Consider the following 21,872-nt stretch of genomic DNA (forward strand, 5'->3'; position numbering starts at 1 on the left):
CATTTGTTTCAGATACCAAGAGTATTGTGGCTTGTTTGTTGGGGGAAAGGATCTCGTGTGACCCCAGTTGGCTTGAATTTACTGTGTAGTCAAGACTGCCCAGAGCTTCTGATCTTGCTGCTTCCACCTCCCATGGGCTGGTATCACAGCGTTTGCCATCTAACCCAAGAGACTGATTAAAACCAAAATGCTTTACTATTTTTCACTGCAGGTGTACTATAATGGCAATGTTATTATGGAATAAAATTGTATGGGCAGTGTAGGGACCCATCGTCTTCCTCATTCATCACACTCCCAAGATTCCATGAGGCAGTGGGCTCTGAATTTACGAACGCAGAGGGACAGGAGAAGAGCCAGCTGCAGTTTGTAACCAGTTGCTTCATGCCTGAGAGGATCTGTTTTGACAATGTTCATCCTCCATGCCTCTTTAGTTTCTTATGGTTTTAGGCATGGGAGAGTAATCTGAAATCCAAGGTTACTGCTTTTAACGCAGAATTATATTAAAGAGAGAGAAGGGGGAAGGGAGGGAGGGAAGAAGGGAAGGAGAGAGAGAGAGAGAGAGAGAGAGAGAGAGAGAGAGAGAGAGAGAGAGAGAGAGAGAGAGAGAGAGAGAGAGAGAGAGAGAGAGAGCAGACCTTTAGAGAATTCTTCTGATGGGCAGAGGGACATTATTTCTCTGGATTGGATAGCAACAGGACCAAGAAAGGGGACTCTAAACGTTTGGGTGTTTGGCGCCTGGGATTTCAGTAGTGGAATGTGCTGTCTGTTGAACAGGCTGCAGCAGCTGCAGCAGCTTCAAGGCTAGGCTAGCTCCTGTCAGAGGCAGATAAACACTGTCTAGAGTACTGCCCAGGACTGCTCTGCCCAAGACTTTGCAGTAGACCAAGTACTGCGTGGTAGTTACTACTGATGTCAACTGGATAGGCTCTGCAATCACTAAGAAAACAAGCGTCCAGTCCTGTCTATGTCACCTCTACAATAGGCTAGCGGAGGTGGGAGACCCACCCTGACTGTGGACGACACTAGTTCATGTGTTGGGGTCCTGAACTAGATGAAAAGGACAGAGAGCAGGCTGAGCACCAGCAGGCACCGCTCTTCACGTCTGGGCCATGGATACCATGTAAGCAGCGGCCTCGAGTTCCCATTGCCCTGGCTTCCTTCCCCACATGATGGCTGGAAAGTTGCTCTTATCAGGCACACCACAGGAGAAAATCTGCCTCTGGTCGCTTCTTTTCTTCCCAGGGAGGAGAGACTTGGGTGCCAGAGGTGAGCGGGAAAGTGGGAAAGGTATGCTCTGGTGTGTTCTGCTTTGTTCTGAGCCAGGGCCTCACGCTCTAGCCCAGGCTCCTCACACATGTGTGTGATCTTCCTGCTTTGCCTCCTGAGTGTCTGGACTATAGGCCTGAGTCACCAGGTCTGCCTGTGTGGCCTCTGTAACAGGGTCGGCATTTTCCCAATCCTCATCCACGCAGACTGGTCAACTCAGGGAGCCTCTGACCGAAGGCAAACTGAAGTATACGTTCTGATGCCGTCAGCCTGGGGAGGATGCTGAGCAGAATGGAAGGCCAGACCCTGGGAACAGAGAGCCTGTGAACCAATCTGACAGCACCATCTGAGAGCTTTACAACCTAAAGGCAAGTCACCTATTCTCTCTAAGACTGTTTCCTTGTCTACAAAACCAGAAAAACACAACTTATTGTCACGAAAGTATTAGCCCTCAAATCAGCCCAGAGTTAGACTCAATAAATGAAGACACTTTTTTGCTGTTGTTGTTAAGTAGGCACAGATTTACACACTGATGTCAACTTTCTCAGCCTTGTTCAGCGACCTCAGGCCATGGGTGGCATTTACCCACAGCCTGGGGAAGTGTCCCGAGGTCAGTTAGGCAATGACAGTGGACACCATCAGATAAGTTCAAGAGCTAGAACTGCTTGTGTCCAGCCAGGGCCTCCAGGGCCTCTGCCCTTTGCTCCAGGCTCTCTGGATATCCAGGGATTGGCTTCACCCAGAGAGACAACTCTTTACACTTCTCCCAGACACTAGACCCAGCCAGAAGAAGGCACACAGGCATATCCCAGATATCACAGTAAAGACAGACCGAGATTGGGTTTTGGAGGCTGGGCATAAGAATCCAGGGCTAACTTTAAACAATCTTCACTATTTTTAAACATACACTGCTCTGGCATTAGGCGCATTCACTTTGAAAGGGGTTTAATCTGAGATACTAAAGAGTGTGTTCAGTGTGTTGTACAACCAAGACATCTCCAGAAGCCTCCCAACCTGTGAAACTGAAACTGTACCCCTGAACAATTAATTGCCTAATTCCCTCCTTTCCCTGGTCCCTAGAAAGCACCATCCTGCCTTTTGCCTATGAAAAGCTAACTATTCAAAGTATGTCATATAGGTGAAATAATAGAGTATTTGTCTCAATGATTGGGTTATTTCACTTTGCACCATGTCCCCAAGGTCTGACCATGATGTAATCTGGTGTCAGATTTCCCTTCCTTTTTAAAGTTGAATGATATTCCGGCACACGTGTGCCATGTTTTGTGCATTTATTTGTCCACAGGCACCTGTGGCTGTCATTAGCAATGTTATGAACATGGGTGTGGAGACAGGTTGTGTCCTTGCTTTCAATTCATGTTGAAATATTCCCAGAAGTGGGACTACAGGATCATATGTTAAATACATATATACGGACACATACACATACACATAAAGCTTGAGATTCCCTAGTCTTTTCCATAGCAGTGCAGACATTTCACATCCCAACCAGCCATCCAGCCGTGTTCCAACTTCTGTATATCCTTACAGATGCCTGTGATTTCCAGAGGTGTGTCTACATTAACTAGGGCACTCTAATGGCCCCACAGTGGGATCACATTGAGACATTGGCCTGCATTTCCCTGGTGAACAGAGATACCCAATCTTTCCTGTGCTCACCGGCACCTGAGTATCTTCTCTGGTGAAGCATCTAGACAAGCCTTTGCCCATATGCTGGTCCCACTGCTTTGCCCTTCCTGGCTGAGCTCTATGTCTTGCTATACCCCGATGGCACGCACAACTGCCTCCCATCACAGTTTTCCGCATCCCAAGTCTCACATCTGGGGATGCTACACCCATAACCCACAGGGCATCAGAATCAAGGCACTTTCAATACTGAGGAAGCACATGCCTGAACTCTGGTCTAGGGTAGGGTGTACTATTGAAGGACCAAACAAAATACCTCTGGATTTCAGGAGCTGGGAATAACTATAAAGGCTTTGTCCTTTTGCAGGGTGTTGCCCACAGTTACCCGCTGCCGAGCAAGCGAGAGGGAGCTATGGGGAGATCAGATCTCAGAAGGCCCAACTCCAGAGAGGAAAGGGTGGGGAAAGGAATGGGAAACGTGGGCCTGCCCCGATTCTGCTATTTGGATATTTACAAAGTCTGGCTATTTCTCCACAACCCCAGCATGGGTCACATCATGCAAGTATCAGAACAGCCGTCTCCTGCCCCAGAGGCCACCCAGGAAAGGAGGGGCAGAAAAACCCTAGAGCCATCTAGAAACCTGCAGGCTAAGTGTGCACAAGGTGGTGGTGGTAGTGGTGGGGGCTTGGCCTGGCCCATCTCCTTGTGGCTTCGTAGGACCAAGAGTCTCTTTGGAAGATGGGAGACTGGGCTGGTGCAGTGGTTCTCAACCCAGGCTGTACCTTGGATTGACTTCTCGTGCCCAATACAGGGACTCTGGCTCCAGCTGTTCTGGGTACTGCCACTTTCGAAGGCTTGCACCTTCCTTTAACGTGCACACTGGGTGAAGACCTGTTCTAGTGGCTCCCTGAATTACCTCCTTGATGCTGTGCAGTCCCTGTGCCCCCATTTCTGGCCCAGTTATCCATACAGCACTTAGCACACCATGGATAGTCCTGACTTCATACAGCATGTGAGGCAAGGACTTGCACCAACTCAGGAAGGTTGTTAGCAGTTCCTTCTTCCTGGGAACTGAAGTGGAAACCAATTCTGACCTTCTGACCTCCATGTTCCTCCTAGGCCACAACGCCAGAGGAAGGCATATAGAGTGCCTACTGAAGAAATGCCTCAGCTGGCAGAAGAAAAGGCCAGGCTGCCAGTAGGTGGCCAGCTGGGATGCAAGTAGGAGCGGCTCAAAGCATGGCGTTACTCGGGGCACAAGGGGTGCTCTGTAGTGACGTAGAGCCTAACCGCTGGGAGCAGGGCATGCCCACGATCATGTCATATTCATCTCCCCCACCTTGTCTCACTTGTTGTCCAGGTAGTTCTGAATTTGTGGCAACCTTCTTGTCGCAACCTCCTGGGAGCTGGGAACACAGGTGCAAGCTCTCACCCCAAGCTTGGCTGGGCACCCCGTTTTCTAGTTCAGTTGGGAGTGACAGTGGCTTTACAGGTTGCTGCTCTGTAGGCCCAACTAGTCAGCCCAGGCTTGGAAAGAAAGGCCAGCTGCAAACGAAGAGCCACCAAAATGGGAGGTACAGCCTGGTGGTCACTTCTGGAAGCTCTTCTGACCACTACAGTTAGCTGGAAAAGTTCTGCAGCTGCTTGCTTGTCTCTTTCCCATGCCTGTCCCTAGCTCCCACTATTAGCTGTATCTCCCCTAATCTGTCCAGAAGGATTTTCACTCTGAATGCCTGTACCTCTAGACTGCTGTCGTTACCCTCTGAATCTCCATCTTTGGTTTGATCCCAACCATCTACACTGTAGTGGTCCCAGTCATGAGAGAATGCAGATCGCCCAGCCACAGACCAGAAAGGGGAAGTCTAGGCCCCCCCTAGTCACAGTACCCATACCTGGGATCTATGAAAAGCCAGCTTGCCCCAGCCTTTCTCCCTTATCCTGTACCTGCACTCTATGGTCTCTGGCTGGATTTCTGGGAGTTGTAGGCACTCTGCTGAGCAATCGGTGAAGAATAAAACAAAAGCAGCAGCTTACAACTACAGAGGTGTGCTGTGTCAGGACCTGGAGTGTGCGCATGCGTGTGAAAACCTACTCCTTCATTTTACCCTCACAACAATCCATCCTCCATGGGCCCCACTTTTCCCCACAAAACTCAAAACAGAGACCTATTCACTAAGTTCCTGATTTTTTAAGTATCTGAGTTTTTTACACCAAGAATTTCAGAGGGGTGTGGGGCTTGGTTCCTCAAAGGACTGGGGAAGCTCCAATTACAAATGCCACACAGCTTCCTGGCAATCACTCTGAGGTCATCAGGGGGAGGGGGAGGAGGCAGTTAAACCAAGGGTGAAGGATGCAGTGTGTGTGTGTGTGTGTGTAAGAGTAACCTAGGTTTTGATTTGTATTACATCTGGAAAACCCCGAGTTTGAAGGGCTGGGCGGTCCAGACATGGCAGTCCACTATCGCCATCTAGAGTTCAGAAGCAGTAAGTCATGCTTGGCAGCATGCCCAGATGGAATTCCCAAACTTGCAGGTTTCCAAGCATTTAAAGTTATCACTTATCAGGCAGCCCTCCCTGGGTCCTCAAGCGTTGATGGTGTCCCTGTGCTAATATCTGACCATTTATATCACTCAGCTCCAGACTAAGACGTGGTTCGCTGTTAGTCTCGGGGTCTCAGTTTCCTCAGCGTAAAATGCATGAGTTCAAAGTCACTGACTTTGGAAGCCTGTGTTCTCAGAGGCCACGGTGCATCAGCTGCCTGGACAGCAAGCCGGTGTGGTCACCTGCTGAGAAGGTGGATGGGACCTGAGCATCAGCGTGGCTAACCTGTATACAGGGCACACAGAAGCTGTCCTGCTGGCCACCACTCTTGGAGAGCCACTGCGTTTGGCCTCCCTGCCACCAATAAATAAAAGGCACAGGGAGGGAACACAGAGTACACAGAAAACAGACCAAGGCCTGGGTAACAGGTGTGTGGTGGCTCTTCTTGGTTGTCAATGTGACTCTATCTAGAATTAACTAAACCCCCAAACTGGAGGGCACGCCTGTGATGGGTTATCTGCTTAATTTGAAGTAGGGAGATCCACTTCTAATCTGCATCTTTGAGGTAGGAAGACGCATCTTTAATCCAGATCTTATGAGATGGTGAAAACCCACCTCTAACCAGCTTCTGCCGGAAGCTTGTATAAGGCCGTGGAAGAAGGAAGTTTCACTCTCTGCCTGCTTGCTCTTGTCTTGCTATCATGTCTATTCCTTCACTGGCATTAGAACCTCCTTCTTCAGGATTCCAGTATCTACTGAAGACCAGACGAGATACCCAGCCTCGTGGACTGACAACTACGGATTCTTGGACTGTCTGTTCATAGCCAGCCATTGCTGGATTAACTGGGCCACTGCCTGTAAGTCATTCTAATAAATCCTATATATTCATTGAATGTATCAAAGGAAAAAAGTGACAGGGGACCTTGAATTCTGAGCGGCAGAGGTAATGGCTAAGTCCTACTTCACTGTGGTTGGTTGCTGGGGTTGTTTGGTCCTCCTGTCAGGGTGCAGACTCGAATCTGGGTGTAGTGTGGGGCAGAGGGAAGGCTGGGAGAGAGGTCAGAGGTCAGTAGTCAACAGTTCAACCTTTATTTTTTAAGAATAGATGGACTCGGAAAGGTCGGATGGTTTTCTCTAAGCCACACAGACACACTTAGCTTTCTCCTCAAGCTTTGAACATATCCCCTCTACCTCCATATCTCAGAGAAACCCAGCTCAATCAAGGTGGACTTCAAGGCCCATTCTGAGGTGCTCGGCCTGAGCTGGTCACCCTCCCTTCCATCCGTCCTACCTTTCACCAAGGGGAAGAAGCAGTCCATCTCTACGCTGCTGCGCGAGTGTGAGATGCACAGGGTGCTGCTGGGGACCAGGCCTTCCTGTGGGGGGCTCCGCTCTGTGGTCCGGACCAGACACCAGCCGGGCCTCTCACTTGGTCGCTCCAGCAGCTCCACCGTCTGGCCCACCTGGATGCTCAGCTCACTGCTGTGACCTGCGCTGAAATCCTGGAGGACCACGGTCAGCTCACATCCTCCTGAGAGCTTTGGTGTGTGGTGGTGGGAAAGGGGTGTGAAGGGTGTGTGTGTGTGTGTGTGTGTGTGTGAGAGAGAGAGAGAGAGAGAGAGAGAGAGAGAGAGAGAGAGAGAGAGAGAAGACGGCACGAGGGAAGAAGACAAAGAGTGGGGGAGAGCAGAGGGGAGGAGAAAGGAAAGGAGGAAAGATGGGAGAGGGTGGAAAAAGGCAGGAAGAAGGTGGGAAAATGTTGGGAACAAACAGGAAGGAAAAAGAAAAGAGGAAAAAAAAGATAATTAGCACACTGTTATTGGACACTCAGCTCAGCCGAGCCGCTCTGGAGCCTGGCCAGAGCCAAGGCCTTTCATTCTAACTCCCTGCCTCCTTAGCGTTCCTTCTCTTACTTCTTTGTCAAGTTTCCTACCAACTGTGCCTTCCAACCCCTTCCCTGTGAGCCCCATTCTTCCTCCCAAGGGCTCTACTCCATCCCCCATCCCCCATCCTGGGCCTCTCTGCCATCCCTTGGACTCAGATGTGCTGGCATTTGTTTCTCAGCCACTCTCATGGGACCCTAGGTGACGTTTGGGACAAACGCAGGACATGACCTCCCTTCTTTCTAAGCCACATAACACCCCACGTCTTCAACCCTTCCTGGAGCCATAAACCTGAAACAGACTACAACAACACACTGGCATTTGTCCAGCCTCTGGGGATCAGGGAGGGGAATGGGAAAGGAAGAAGAGGCGCCGTGTCTTATTTAGGAGCACACAGTATGAACTCTGTGCTTAGATGACCTATGTTTCCTTACTGCAGAGGCATAGAACAAGGAGAGACCCTGGGGACAGACACAGGCCCTACTAGCTGCACCCCGAGGTGGCTCACTTGTCACCTAGGGGTCTGCACCCCCTCCTCCCATCCCTCTGGCCTCAAATCCATGAGGATCATTTATGTCTGTACCATGCCTCACAGAATTATAGCTCAGCGCTTCCAGCTTGGCGTAGCAGCTGCCTTTTGTCAGTGAAAAAGACAGGGAACAGAAGGGATGAGGCAGAGGCTTAGTCTGCCAGCTGCCATCCTCCAAGGCTCGTTCCAAACCTCTCCATTCAGAGGGGATTCCCATACCACGCCTGGGGAATTCAGCTACAGTCTATGAAGCTCCGATCAGAGGACCTGAACTGTCTGTAGCAGCAGCTATACCACTGAGTTTGGATGCCCAGCACTCGTGTAAGAAGCCAGCTGAAGTGATACATTCGTGTGAACCAAGAGCTAAGAGGCAGAGCCAAGAGAATCCTGAGGGGTTTTGGCTAACTGGTCTAGCCAATTGGAAACCCTAAGTTCAGTCACAGGCCCTGTCTCAGCAAGTTAGGTGAAGAATTATGGAAGACGATGCCTGACCACTGACCTCTGGCCTCCACATAAATAAGCATGTTCGCATGTTCTCTCTCTCTCTCTCTCTCTCTCTCTCTCTCTCTCTCTCTCTCACACACACACACACACACACACACACACACACACACACACACACGTTCATCAGACCGACGCTGGCTGGCAGTTGACATCACCCCTATCTAAGGAGCAGGGAGGCTGTGCTGAACACATCTCATGGGTAGGAGAGGTACTTCCAGCACAAGCCAGGAAGGGAAGTCTGGAGGGTAGAGGTGGACAGAAAGAAGTCATGGTCACTGGCTCATTTTCTCCACTTAACTTCCCTGGTCCCACTATATCAGCACACAGCCCCTTCCCCTACTTTCCTGCTGCTGTCTTCCCAGACACAGCTAAGGCTGTTGTGGGAGATAAAAAGCTCACATCAGGGTGTGGGCAGTATGCGCATGAGCCATCAGCAGCTCACAGGTCAGCATGCGGAAGCCCCAAGGCATCCAGACCATAGGCCTGACAGTCACCTTAGGAGCTCACACAATGAAGAGTCCTGGGCTGTGCCTCCCTCCACTGAGCCCTGACCACAGATTATAACTGAGCTGGCTGGGGCTGGAATATAAGGATGTGTATTGTGCCAGGGACATCCCCCTGCTGTGATTGTAAAAAGATGGTTTCTAGAATACTGAGAAACGCTGTCTGGAGGGTTTTCTGTAGACACCGTGCTGAACTTGAACCCATATTTTTAGTATGAACCCCACATTCCTTTTGACCTTGGGACACTGGGCATGCTTATTTTTTGGCACATGTCCATGCTTGGCTGCAGTGCGGTAGTGACCCGGGCCTCTGATCCTTGAAGTACAGTATGATAGTCTCCCCCTGCGGTCTGCATTAGAATTCTCTGCATAAGTGTTGAAGCACTGGACTCCACAGCGTGGAAGCACAACTGAGTCCTGGTATCTGACTTCAGCTTTTTTTTCATTTCCAGATTACAGCCCAATAAACTGATTCTTGGATGGATTCTTCTTAACAGTGTTCTCAAGGCTGGGACCCTTTAATACAGTTCCTCATGCTGTGGTGATTCCCAACCATACAATTATTTTTGTTGCTACTTCATAACTGTAATTTTGCTACTGTTATGAATCATGATAGGGGAGTGGGGAAGGCTTTACAAGGGTGGGGGGAAAGGGAGAGGGGATAAAGAGCCAGGCTATGTGTCCACAGTTCAAGACTGAGTGATGAAGATGTTGCTCAGTGGTAGAGTGCTGGTCTACCATGCTGGAAGTATTGGGAACCCTTACTAGGACAAGAAAACAACGTTGTAGCCAACTACCACAAGGAAGATTCAGTCCCCAAACCAAGATAGAGTGTCTCAGAAAAGCACCACTAGAAGGCAGTGTTGTTTCTCAAAAGCTGCCCGTCTTCAGACACAACAGGAGAGTGTGAGCATCAAGGGGCAGTTTCTTCAGAGCCCACACCTAAATGATAGCCACACGTAAGCTGTAGATCCGACAAAGATAACCATTGTGGCTCAAACACAGGATGAATGTCCATTCACACCTCGCCTCTATGTCTTGATCAAAAAGATTTACCAGATCAGGTCTTACCCTACAGCAAGGATGGAAATGCAGGGTGTCTGCCAGGGAATGCGGCTGGGACAAAGGCATTAGCGGTGCTGGGCAGAGCTGACCCACACATCCCTTCGCATCTCTCCCCAGAGCACCAGGGGGGTGTTAGGCTGCCCAGGGGATGCCAGCTCACACAGGAGCAGAACTGCTTAGGAGTCCCGGTTAAGAGCAGAGCAGACAAAAGACCTTGGCACAATTGCAGACCTTACATGTGATTCATTCATGATTCCAGTTTTGATTCAGGATTCCTTGACTGTGACGACTCACACTGAATGGAAGTTAATCTCACAGAGCATGTAGCTCATTCACCGATAAAACCAGCTTCCCTCACTACCGCAGCCCTATTTCTTAGACACGTTTGCGTGGGCATGGTATGGACGGAGGCCAGAGGACCATTCAGTGGAGCTGGTTCTCTCCTTCTACCTGCTGGGGACTGAAGCCAGGCTGTGTGGCAAGAACCTTGACCTGCTGAGCCACTTCCCCATTCTGACATACACTTCTCTGCCTAGACACATCTTTCCCACTGCTTGGTCCTGTGTGTCAGCAGGACACACTGTTACAGGCCCAGGAAGCCTCAGGGAGCCTCAGGGAGCCTCAGGGAGCCTCAGGTTCACATTCTTCCTCTTTTGGTGCCAACAGCATTAGCTGTGCCCCCCACTCCACTTTCTCTGCTGCCTTGCTTCCTGACCCTCCACACAATATATCTGGAAAGCTCTCACTCTCTCCAGAAGCTAACTACATCTCTGGTCTCAGGAGTACAAATCCAGCTATGTTTATGTTGTAGAGATTGTTGCAAGTGGAATCTCTGTTTAATTTCTTTTCATCCCATAGCCTCTTAAGGACTATCTTAATGCTGTCCTCGGCAAATTGTTTGGTTCTCATTCTGTATTCCATGGTATATTTGCTTTCTCATTTTCCCTTTAAGGTCTGTAGAATGGATGTTCCTTGCATTTGGCATCATTTTCCATGTCTCTTTTCAGAGATGGCCCTTTGTGTTTTCTGTTTTTCTTCTCCCCTGACAGCCCTGTTTCCCATGGTGTGTCTGATGCTGCACGCAGCTTGTCTTTCACTAATTGTCTTTTGACTCATTAACCAAGGAGATGCAGACACCCTACTGTGAAAGCCACCCACTTCTTGATGCCCATTAGCTCTGTCTTGTGCTCACTCAACCCCTCCCAGGGTAGAGTCCAGCCCAGGTGGCAGCACCAAGGTCCCCATCCCAATCTCTTCTGTTTCTTTCACGTAGATGTATTTTCCCAGCAAGTTTTGCTTGTCAGTTTCTCAGACATGCACCCACTTTTGAGCACAGATAGCTTCATCCCTCTCCAGTCTCCAATCTCTTCTTCCGTTTCATAGTTCTGTGCACACTCTAACTACCGGTTCACCCTTCTGCAGTTGGTGGCTTGTCCACAGATATCACAGAGTATAACCTTCCCCTCTGACTCACAAAAGGACAAGTCAATCACCAGCCCCTCTCTTCCCTTAAAGAAGCTAAGAGACAAACAGGCCATGCTGAGACGTCTTTCCTACCCACTTAAATGTGAGCTCCACTTCTTTGCCTTCATATGCTGCCTGACTTCTCAAGATGAGCCCCTGCTTTTGCTTTTTCTCTACGAGGTACCCTTGCTCCCATTCTCTCCATCCACAATGTTAACATCAGGGGTGTTCGGGGTATTAAACCCAGGTCCTCTGGAAGAGCAGCCAGTGCCTTAACCACCGAACCATCTCTCCAGCTCCTCTGCTAAGACATTTTGATGTTGACATTTTGATGATTTCCTTAGAATGCCAGCTGTGAGCCCAGGCCTCACCTAAGCTCTTGCCCACATTTCCCGATTCTCTCCCTGATGGACATTTCTGGTGAGATCTCTTCCCCTGTTGACTATTCCCAGGTAGATATGGCTTCTTCCACAATCTACAGGCTGCCTGTTAGGACCTTCCCTGTCCAGTTCCAGCCTGGCCTTCTTTCCAGGATGCTTCCCCATGCAGGGACACTTTGGTGCCATCTTTGGTGGCCCATATAAGGGGCTGAGGGACTTAGTGTAAGGAACGGCCATGAGTTATGAATGAGGACATAAAACCAAGGGTTTCTCTAGTTCTAATTCTGTCATGGGCTTTTTGGTTTGGGTGGTGGATAAGTGAGTAAAACATGGTTGATACTAGAAATGTAAATTTGGTGTAAAGCTGTATAAAGTTTTAAAAAAATTAAAAAGAAATGACTGCATTAGATCTATTTTTGCTTGCTTAGCATTGGGAGGTAAAATGAAGCCTCTTCTTAACAGATAGGACGTGCTGAATTGCTCCAGCGAGCATCTCCACTCTGTGGAATGTGAACACGGTTATTTCCTCATGGCCCTCAGTGGCACCAGAGAGCCAGGGCAGTGCTCCGCCTCGCTTCCTACTGTTGCCACATCAGGGCCACAGGGTCTGTGCTTCTGTGTGTCCCCAACTCTCCCTCAGGCAGCTACTCAAGCGTCTCTAAGGCCAGGTGGGGAGAAAGTGTGAGATGGAGCATGTCTACCTGGCGAGGTATCAAGGGCATTGAAGACCCAGCCCCTGTCCAGAGACTTCCTTGTTTTTTCCTCCCAGGTCAGGTCTCCTGTTGTCCTCTGGATTCCACCAGCAGAGGACAGAAGCACTTCATTAGGCAATGCCTCTACCAAAACTGCCTCGAAACCAAGTCCCTTCCAAGGGCGCATGATGAGACTGGCACTGGAGTGACATGCCGCTGCACCTCTTGGACTTTAAGCAGGAAGAGACCTGTATCGGCAATCTTCCAAAAGAGAAAGACTTTACAATAATAACACGAAAAGCCTCTTCAAACTAAAATGCAAGAATCCACTAAGAGGAGAAGACTGTTTAAGTCATTATGGTCCACCTAGTAGCAAGTGATGAATCAGGCAGCCATTAGATTATGTATGTATGCATGTATTTATTTGTTTGTTTGTTTGTTAGTTTTTTGAGACAGGATTTCTTTGTGTAGTCTTAGCTATCCTGGAACTCACTCTGTAGACTAAGTTATCCTTGAACTCAAAGAGATCCTCCTGCCTATGCCTCTCAAGTGCTGGGATTAAAGGCATGGTGCCACCACTGCCCAGATTTTTAAAATTTTCACTAAAAAGGCTTTCTTAGATTTATTTTATGTGTGTGAGTGTTTTGATTACATGCATGCTTGTAACGTGTGCACTCTGGAACTGGAGCTATGGACGGTTGTGGATCACCTTGTAGATGCTGGGAATTGAACCTAGGTTCTCTGCAAGAACAAGTGCTCTTAATTGGTAAGCCATATTTCCATCTAAAAATAAATTTGGGGGTTTTGTTTATTTGTTTGTTTATGAGACAGCATCTCACTGTATAGCCCTGGCTGTCTTGAAGCTCTCTATGTAGATGAAGCTAGCCTTGAACTCATAGAGAGTGCCTGCCTCTGCCTCCTAGTACTGGAGTTAAGGGCACGTACCACCACACCTGGCTCAGCCATCAGCTACTTACAAAGCTTTGGAATAGCATCAAAGCTGTGTATCCTGCATAATGTATAAACAAAGAAACAAGTCATATATAATTGTGTGAAGAATATTGTTATTCATAGGAACACATGAAAATGTTAACCTTGGCTTTGTTGAGCATAGTCCCTGGGTAATTTCCTTCCTGCTTTCTCACTCTCGGTACTGTCCAGTGTTTCTCATCTACCTGTTTGCTTTATAATGAAAGTAATAAGAACACCAACAATAACAACCTTGAAAACAAATCAACAAATATAACCGGGGGAAACCTGCAGCTATCCCAGAAAGGCATGCTAGGTGGAGAAGAAAGAGAAGCAGATGGGTAGGTCCACCGTGGAAGCTTTGGAAAACCACCACAGGGCTGATGGTGCCTCTACAGGGTGGCTTCAAAACGCCTCTAAACCCATGAGCCAGCGGCACTGGGGAACTCAGATGAGCAGTCTGGAAATTAAGGCATTTTACAATTTACAGATGTGATTTATTTTGAGTTGATTATAACGTCTGAAGCAACTGTGAGAAGCAATATTACAAATTAGGAACATCACAGCCCTGGGATTTCTCCAATTTGCATGGTAGCCCGGGGAACTGCCAGGTCCAATTAAGAGGCTACGGCTCAGGATGTGCTTTGTCTGTGCGCTGGCACTGATACATTGCAATGGAAGGAGCATTTTTATTTCCTTTCTACAGGGCTTAAGAGTCCATGGTCTCGAAGGTCTCATGGGCTGCACAGTAATTAATAGTTGGAAGAACACGGGAAGGGGAATCAGGAGGCCTCAGAGCTGGTCTGGGGCTCCTTGTATGTGACCCTGAATTCCATTTCCTTCTTCATATCTCATTCTTAGGAGGAGGAATCAGTCTTGGGACCCTTAGATTTAGCATTCCATAATAGACTGTATTCTATATTCTATATGTTCTGTATTCATGGTGGAAACACAGCTCTGCTTAGTTACCTTGAGCACTTCATTAATGTGTTGTCACCTATACCCGCATCAGGATATATGATCAACTTGAGTAGAGTCTTCGTTTAAACTTGCCCATATCCTGGGTCTAGAGTGATGGCTGGCATGTAGTGGGTACTCAATAAACACCCACTGAGCACATCCGTGAGTGTGTCTCATGAATCGCTGCCTGACGTGTAGCAAAACAGTCTGGCTATAGTGCCGAGTGTTCTCTCACTGGCTGCCTATCTGTTCCATCACTGTCTCCTAAGCCCCACAGTCCTTCTGCCCTGAGATTCCTCACTTTTAAATCATCTCACTTTTTTTTGATATGGCTATAAGTCTACCAACCTCTAAACCTCTAAACCTGACAAAAATTATACAAGGAAAGTTATAACCTATAGGAACAAAGAGAACAGGAGATCATGTAGGTGACCATGTCTAAGAGAAGTCAACTGTTTTCATTAATATTTACTTTTTGCACGACAGAAAGTAGGCACATGGAAGTATTTGACATGGTAGAACAGAGAGATGAGATACAATTCCTGCCAGTCAGTTAGCTTAGCACAGTCCCGTGACAGGCTTAGGAAGTAGGAGAGCCAGGCAGTACTGTACGTATGTGCATGTGCGTGCATGTGTGTGCGTGCATGCATGGAGGTGAGGCAGGAGGAAGGCTGAAAGTCTGTAACGATCCTTAGCTCTGTCCTCTATCCTGTCCACTCTGTTCTGGGAAGCTGAAATTCACGCAGGCCTGCATACAGAAGGGGGAATGGCTACCACTGCACGCCTCTCAGCTCCCAGAATACTCGCAGCCGAACAGAAACATTTTGGGAAGGTTTGACAATTATTCATCGGAGAAGCCAAGGGACTTCCAGATACTCAAATACTGACATCTGGAGAGTCTCCCCACCAGAGTACACTGCAATGACACCTGCCAGACAATAGCCCTGTTCCTTATGCAAAACATCTGGTGCACCTCATTCATATATGTGAACACTCCTCAGACCACCAGACTTCAGAAAAGCCTAGGAGGAGCTAAATCAGGTAAATAATGAGGAACTGGGACTCGCGTGAAGCCACTTACAAGCAGGATACACTACAGTACCGTTATTCTTGGAGAGCTCAAAGAGGGTGGTGTACTCATGAAAACAGAGCAAGCTGCTACAGAAAGGGCACAAAAGCTCCAGAACGACAGAGAACTCTTAGGAATTAAGGCTGTCATGGTTGAACCGAAGCACTGCCTAATGTGCTAGGATTCTGAGGGCCAAGGATATTTCTTGAGATGGTAGAACAAGAACATAAATGATGAACAATGAGAGAAAATAGATTAGAGACTTCACAAGTTATAGAGAGACAAAATGGAAAGAAAGCATAAAGAAAATTTCCCAGGACTGAAAAGCAAGAATGGCTAAACTGATATGATGTTTTAAGAGGCTGATATGAAGAATTAAGAACCCTATTCTAGAACATAGCATTAGGAGCTATTTACTACAAGGCCACTCTAAAAGCCCTTGGAGAGGTTGAGGAGGATGAAGAATCAGATAAGCTATGACAAATCAAGTTTCAATGACAGTAGATTTCAAAAGCAACATTAAAACACAGAGAATGGGGCATTCCTCCAAAATTCAGAGGGCGAGTCATCCCCTTTCCAGGGTTTCAGGCCCAGTAAAAGATTCCAAAGGCATTTTCAAAGCACGGCAGTCCCTCATGTCCCTGTGTCCCTTGTCTACAGAGTTCAACAGAAAGTTACTGTGCTTACTACTTGCTGTCTTTTAAACTTTTGCTTTTTTTTCTCTTTCAGAAAAAGATTTATTTATGATTTTCATATGTACCTCCTGTCTGCTTTTTGTTTTGTTTTTGTTTGTTTGTTTTTGAGACAGGGTTTCTTTGTGTAACAGTCCTGGCTGTTCTAGAACTCAAGCTGTAGACCAAGCTGGCCTCGGATTCAGAGCTCCGCTTGCCTCTGCGCTGGGGTTAGAGGTGTGCATCATTGCGGCCTCTGTCTGCGCTGGGGTTAGAGGTGTGCACCATTGCGGCCTCTGTCTGCGCTGGGGTTAGAGGTGTGCCATCGCGGCCCAGTGGCCCAGCTGTTCAGTCACTTCCTCATCTCTGCCCCTCCCCAGGGGACACAGACCTGACACTGATTTTAGTTTGGGTGTTAAGGGCAGCAGCTGTCCCTCTCCAGTTCTCGTTGCAGTTCTTTGCTTCTGGTGAGCCCACAAAAGTTACCAACATATATGAGGCCAGGAGGAGGAAGCAAGCAGACCCTTAGCCCATTGGAGGAGACAGTCTGGCCAAAATAGAGGCCGCTCCCACCAAACCTAGAGCTTGACTGAGGCTGTCCACGCTGCGGCTCTGATTGTCCCTGTGGGAGGAAATTCCCTGCCACAGGAAGAGAGGGAAGTCTGTGAAAACTCCAGTTGACTTTCAGAGGAGAGGACGGGAGTGGCTGGGAGAAACCTGAGGTTAGAGAGAAGGGTGGGAGCTGTGAGTTTCTGTGGTTCCTCCAGACAGTCCAGCAAAGTGTCTGCTGTCGTAGGACGCTTAAAAGCTGAACTTCAGAGGAGACCAGGCCAAAGACCAGAAGCGACTGTTTCCACAGTGCAAACTGTTAGCAAGCCTCAGTTGTTCAGACGTGGGCTCACAAAATGACCCTTTCAGGCCACCATCTCCCTTCCTGCTCCACTCCGTCTGATCAGGTCTACAATCTCACATGGTTCAGACACTGTTGGCTGCTGCTCCCTAGTCTGCAAGCCTGTAGAAGGGAGCTCCTCCATACCTAACCCTTTCTATTCAGACCCTGCTTCTTCAGGAGAAGAGCAGAGGCATCGCTGGCCACTAGAGAGCAGCAACAGCTAGGATCTAGCAAAGGAAACCACCACATTGCTTAGCAGAAGCCAGGTTCTGCAGAGATTCCTCCTGCCCAGCTAAGTACACCTCTACTCCAGGCAAAACCCCACAAGGAGGCCTCTGCGTATCATAGCTGGTGTGTGGCTGGCACTCACTGCTCACTGGAAGGGATTCCTAATTAGGAAAGGAGCAACCAGAGGCCAGGACAAGTGGTGGGGTCTGATCACTGTCCCAGTGAGTGCCAATCCCAGCTTCCCAGTCCATCACACAGTGCACCAGGCTTTGCTCTCTTCCTCCTTCACGCATGTCCCACTACGGCTGATCCTGGACTGACCACCTGCCCACCCAGATCTCAAAATACTTTCAGACAAACTAGTTGAGATGCGTATACTGGGTCTAACAGCACTGGGAATTACCAAAACTCTTTCTCTTGCCTGCTGGCCAGCCCTGCACCAATCTTAGCCCTCTCTGCCCACCAAACTGCTTCTGTAAGTGCCTCTTTATGGGGTGGGCACCATCTCCACTCATCACGGAATATACATCTGCTTTACATGTGGCCTCTCATCCGGGAGCGCATCCGGGCATTCCAGGCCTTCCTCATACTCCCCACTTGTGCAGTTTCCACCCGTCCAAATATTTTCTCCACTTGGTCCCTGGATAATGTCTTAGCTATGTTATGGTAATTTCTGGCTCCAGACTTGTTGATAGGCAACATTCCAACTGAGCTGGTGTCCCCGTTCCTCTTCACTCCTGGAGGTCACAGTTTCTATATTCTCACATCTCTTACATTCTTTGATGGACATCCCAACAGGGGGATTTCCCAACATGAACCAATTTAGTCATTTCCAGACTTTGACACTTAAGACATAGGGCATGCCCCACATTTTGGATGATTTGTGCATGCATGTACATAAAAAACTCTGCTTTCTGGCTTAGTTACTGAAGCATCATTGTATGGCGGATTTTTTTTTTTTTATTGTTAAAGACATGGTTTCTCTATAAAGCCCTGCCCCCCTGGCTGACCTAGAATTCACTGGATAGACCAGACTGGCCTCAAACTCACAGAGATCCATCTGCCTTCAAAGTGCTGAAATTAAAGGTGTGCACCACTACGTTTAGCTAATAATCACCTATTAATAGTGGATTATTAATTTGTTCTATGTTCTCCTTTTCTATGGTACTGTTTTAACAATGGTGCATCCTACAGCTCATGATTTACTATAAACTCTGGGTGTGCGTCCCAGTTCTATTATAGTCTGGCTGTGTATTCTGGGAAATGTTAGCAGTATGTCTGAGGTTTGTCTCTGAGAGTCCATTCCTCATCAGATATGCCCCACGTGTCAACTCACTAGGGGGCTATTTCTTGAAAGATAGTACAGAAACCACGTGAAGGCACACTGAATAGTATGATGGCTCAGTCTCCTGCATGGATGTTTCCCCAGACGGGCCAGTCCCTGGCCCTGTTAAGCAGCTCAGAGGCACAGGGCAGCCAGGGCTAACACTATAGGATTCTGCCCCTGCTTCCTTCTGACAGCCAGGACCGGGTGGTGACCATGGTAGTGGTGGTGTTTAGATATTACAGAAGAAAATTAAGCTGTAGGTCCCAGCAGAATATTAAGGCTAGACTTCAGATTTAACAGCTTTGGCAGTGGATAAGATCAGAAGGCAAAATCCCTAAGAACCAGAGATGGGGGATTTTAGTCACTTAAATATGAGCCAATTATAACAAATATGGATTAAGAGATCATTTCAGAGAAGATAGAGAAAATTTGATTTAAACTATTTAAATATTTTATTATTCTTTTTATCCCCCTGTGCTGCTTCCCCTGGATTTTGAAGAGCGGTGGCTACAGTGGGCCACCTCTGCTTGAAACATGTCCTGGGCAGAATGACAAGGCACGCAGGGAAGGTTTGGGGAGCACCTCCACTGTGGGGGGAGTTCCTAGTGGTCATTTGTAGGTGGGGAACAGATTTTCTTATATCCTCGGGGGAAAGCCAGAAACTGGAGGAGTGCCAGATGGGAGACCTGGGAACTGCATTTTGGGGATGTGCTGGGTCTCCTTCCAGCATCTGGGAGGCAGAGGAACTCATAGTCAGGGATGGCTAATGGTAGCATATCACTGGGATCAGATCAGTGAGAAAAGGAGTGCCCCGATGACGCCCAGAGCTGGTAAACCAGAGAGAGCATGTCTGCCATGGACACCACTGTGGCAGAGTTGGACACTGGATCTCAGGACAACAAAGGAGCTCCACTGGGGTGGGAAGATGGGCAGGTGGCACCAAGGAGCACGAAGCCCCAAGCCTTGGTCGGATCTTGAATCTGTCTTAATGGTATGAATGAGCAGGGATGAATGACTCGTCCATGATAAGGATGGGGCAGCCTTTGGAGCAGGTGAAGCTCTGCCTTCTCTCTCAGCCCCTGCAGGGAACTCTGCTCAGGGGATGCTGCTCTTTTGGCAAAGGGCAGGGACAGAGGGTCTCATCCAAAATATTCTTGTGTCTGTGTGGAATCTGATACTTCTGCATAGGTGTGGATCGTGGCTACACACATATTTTTATTTCTTTTTAACCTTAATGTTGCGGTTTGAGAAAAGAAAGATGTTCTACACAGCAGAGCAGTGGAAAAAAAAACAGCATAAGAAAATCAGGATTCATTCCCTCAGCATTAAACTACTACATGTCTTCCACCAACGTCACCAAATTTCCCAGGGCCTAACAGTAACCTCAGGCTGTCCAGCAAAAAGTTAGGATACAAGGAACCCCAGTATTTACAGTCTTACCCTTTTTATTCAAAAAAAGTAAGAAGTGAACATTTATCTGTCATGGTAGAAGAGATAGGATTACAGGGTCATCAGATTTCAGCCTATGTAGGTATGTGTAGGAACCTGCCTAGTATCACATACACTGAGATCTAGCAAGGCCATAAGGAAAATGCTCAGACTCCACCCCTCACAGGCGTCATACAGGCCAATCTCTTCCAACACTCTCTCCCACTTGCTCCTATGATCCTAACTCTTACCCTGGAAACTTGCCATCTACAGATCCAGGCACACAATGGCCAGACCCTTTCTGCCTGGGGCACCCTTGTCCCCAGTGCCTACCTATCAAGCTGTCTTGCTCCTTCAGGCTTGGGTTCAGTTTCCAAACTCCAAGTAGATGAACTATCTCACACATTTGTCGAACACAAGGACATGGAAAACTTGCTATGTGCCAGGCTCTCCTATAGGAGATGGAATTCAGCGCCACAGACAAACACTTCAGTCTACCTGGAGATTCTATTGAGTGGAAGTCATCAGAAAACACGGCAAACAGGCAGAGTCAGCAAATGTTAAGGATGAGTGCTAAAGGGGCAGACAGAAAAAGGGGCACTGTTGTGTCTGAGTGTGTGTGGTCACCATGCTCGTGTGTGATGTGGGGTTGCAGCACTTGTCCAAACCCAGGGCTGCAGAATTGCCTGTCCTTTGTGCTCTCACGTACATCCCTGGTCCTGTTGGGACACTAACACAAGCCCATTCTCTCTTCCAGTTTGTATCTAGAATGTCTCCACAGGCTCATGTCTGCGTACTTGGGCTCTAGCTGGTAGCATGGTTTTGGGGGTTGTGGGACCTTTGAGACTTGGGGGGGACTAGGTCACTAAGGGTGGGCATTTGAGGACTGCACCCACCTCCAGTCTAGCTGTTTCCTGGGCCAGCCTCCACAGGAGGAACTCCGTCACACACTCTTCTGCCACCAAAGCCACTCTCCCATGCCTTCCCTGCCACAATGGGCCACACTCTCTGAAGCTGTTTGTCCCTTAAATCTGTCAAATGTATCTAGTCATAACAACAAGACACGCTGTTACTGTAGGCTTCATGGCAATATCCAATGCAGATTAGGCACCTACACAATAGTGTCTGTCGTGTGTTTAGACACAGCATGTATGTTATGCTATTTATTAAGTTTATAAGACATTATCACATCATGATATTTATCAGAAATTTAGATATCTAGACACATTGTTTTCTTTTTCTTCTTTGGGTGGGGGCCACAGAATCTTACTATGTAGCCCTGGCTGGCCTGGAACTTGCTCTGTAGACCAGGCTAGCCTCCAACTCACAGAGCTCTTCCTGCCTCTGCCTCCCGAGTGCTAGCTCGCTGTCATTTTTAGTTTATAAAGTTATATAAGTTATAGTAACCATAAGCTTGGGTACCTATTCTGCAGCATTTAAGGGCGGTATTCAGTATCAGCTTCTCTGTCACTCTCCCTTGTCCTCCACATTTGGGTCATACTCTGTGAACTGGGGTCCCTTGAGACTCTGCATCCTCAAACCTGCGACTGCTCATTCAGTGTTTCCGCAGAGAAAACGCCGTCACAGAAGTCAGAACCAGCGCCCAGGGTCTGTGTTTTCCCTTTGGTTTTTGATCCGTACCCCATTCTCTCATTTTATTCTTTTGTCTGCTACAATTTTTCCTATTCTCCTGAGATGCTGCCGTCGAAAATTAATTTCCCTTCTACAAATTATTTCTGAATGAGAATTACCCTTAATCAAGTAACTTTTAAAAAGTTTATGTTATAGAAACTTATTTGCAGAGAAAATAGAGCATCCAAGGTGTACTTCTCCCAGATACATTCATAGGTTCATTGTA

General features: G+C 48.1%; 1 protein-coding gene across 8 annotated transcripts in view; it reads right to left on the reverse strand.

Annotated features, from left to right (window-relative positions):
- Kalrn (kalirin RhoGEF kinase) overlaps positions 1–21,872 on the reverse strand; it is a 609,827-nt gene that overhangs the window by 131,169 nt on the left and 456,786 nt on the right. For all 8 annotated transcript variants that reach the window (XM_026785738.1, XM_026785749.1, XM_026785747.1 and 5 more), the window contains one exon: positions 6,742–6,988. In XM_026785738.1, the coding sequence (XP_026641539.1) occupies positions 6,742–6,988 (247 nt within the window). The remainder of the gene's footprint in view (positions 1–6,741; positions 6,989–21,872) is intronic.

This window comes from Microtus ochrogaster, chromosome 2 (genome assembly GCF_000317375.1).
Source record: "Microtus ochrogaster isolate Prairie Vole_2 chromosome 2, MicOch1.0, whole genome shotgun sequence".
NCBI classification, from domain to species: Eukaryota; Metazoa; Chordata; class Mammalia; order Rodentia; family Cricetidae; genus Microtus; species Microtus ochrogaster.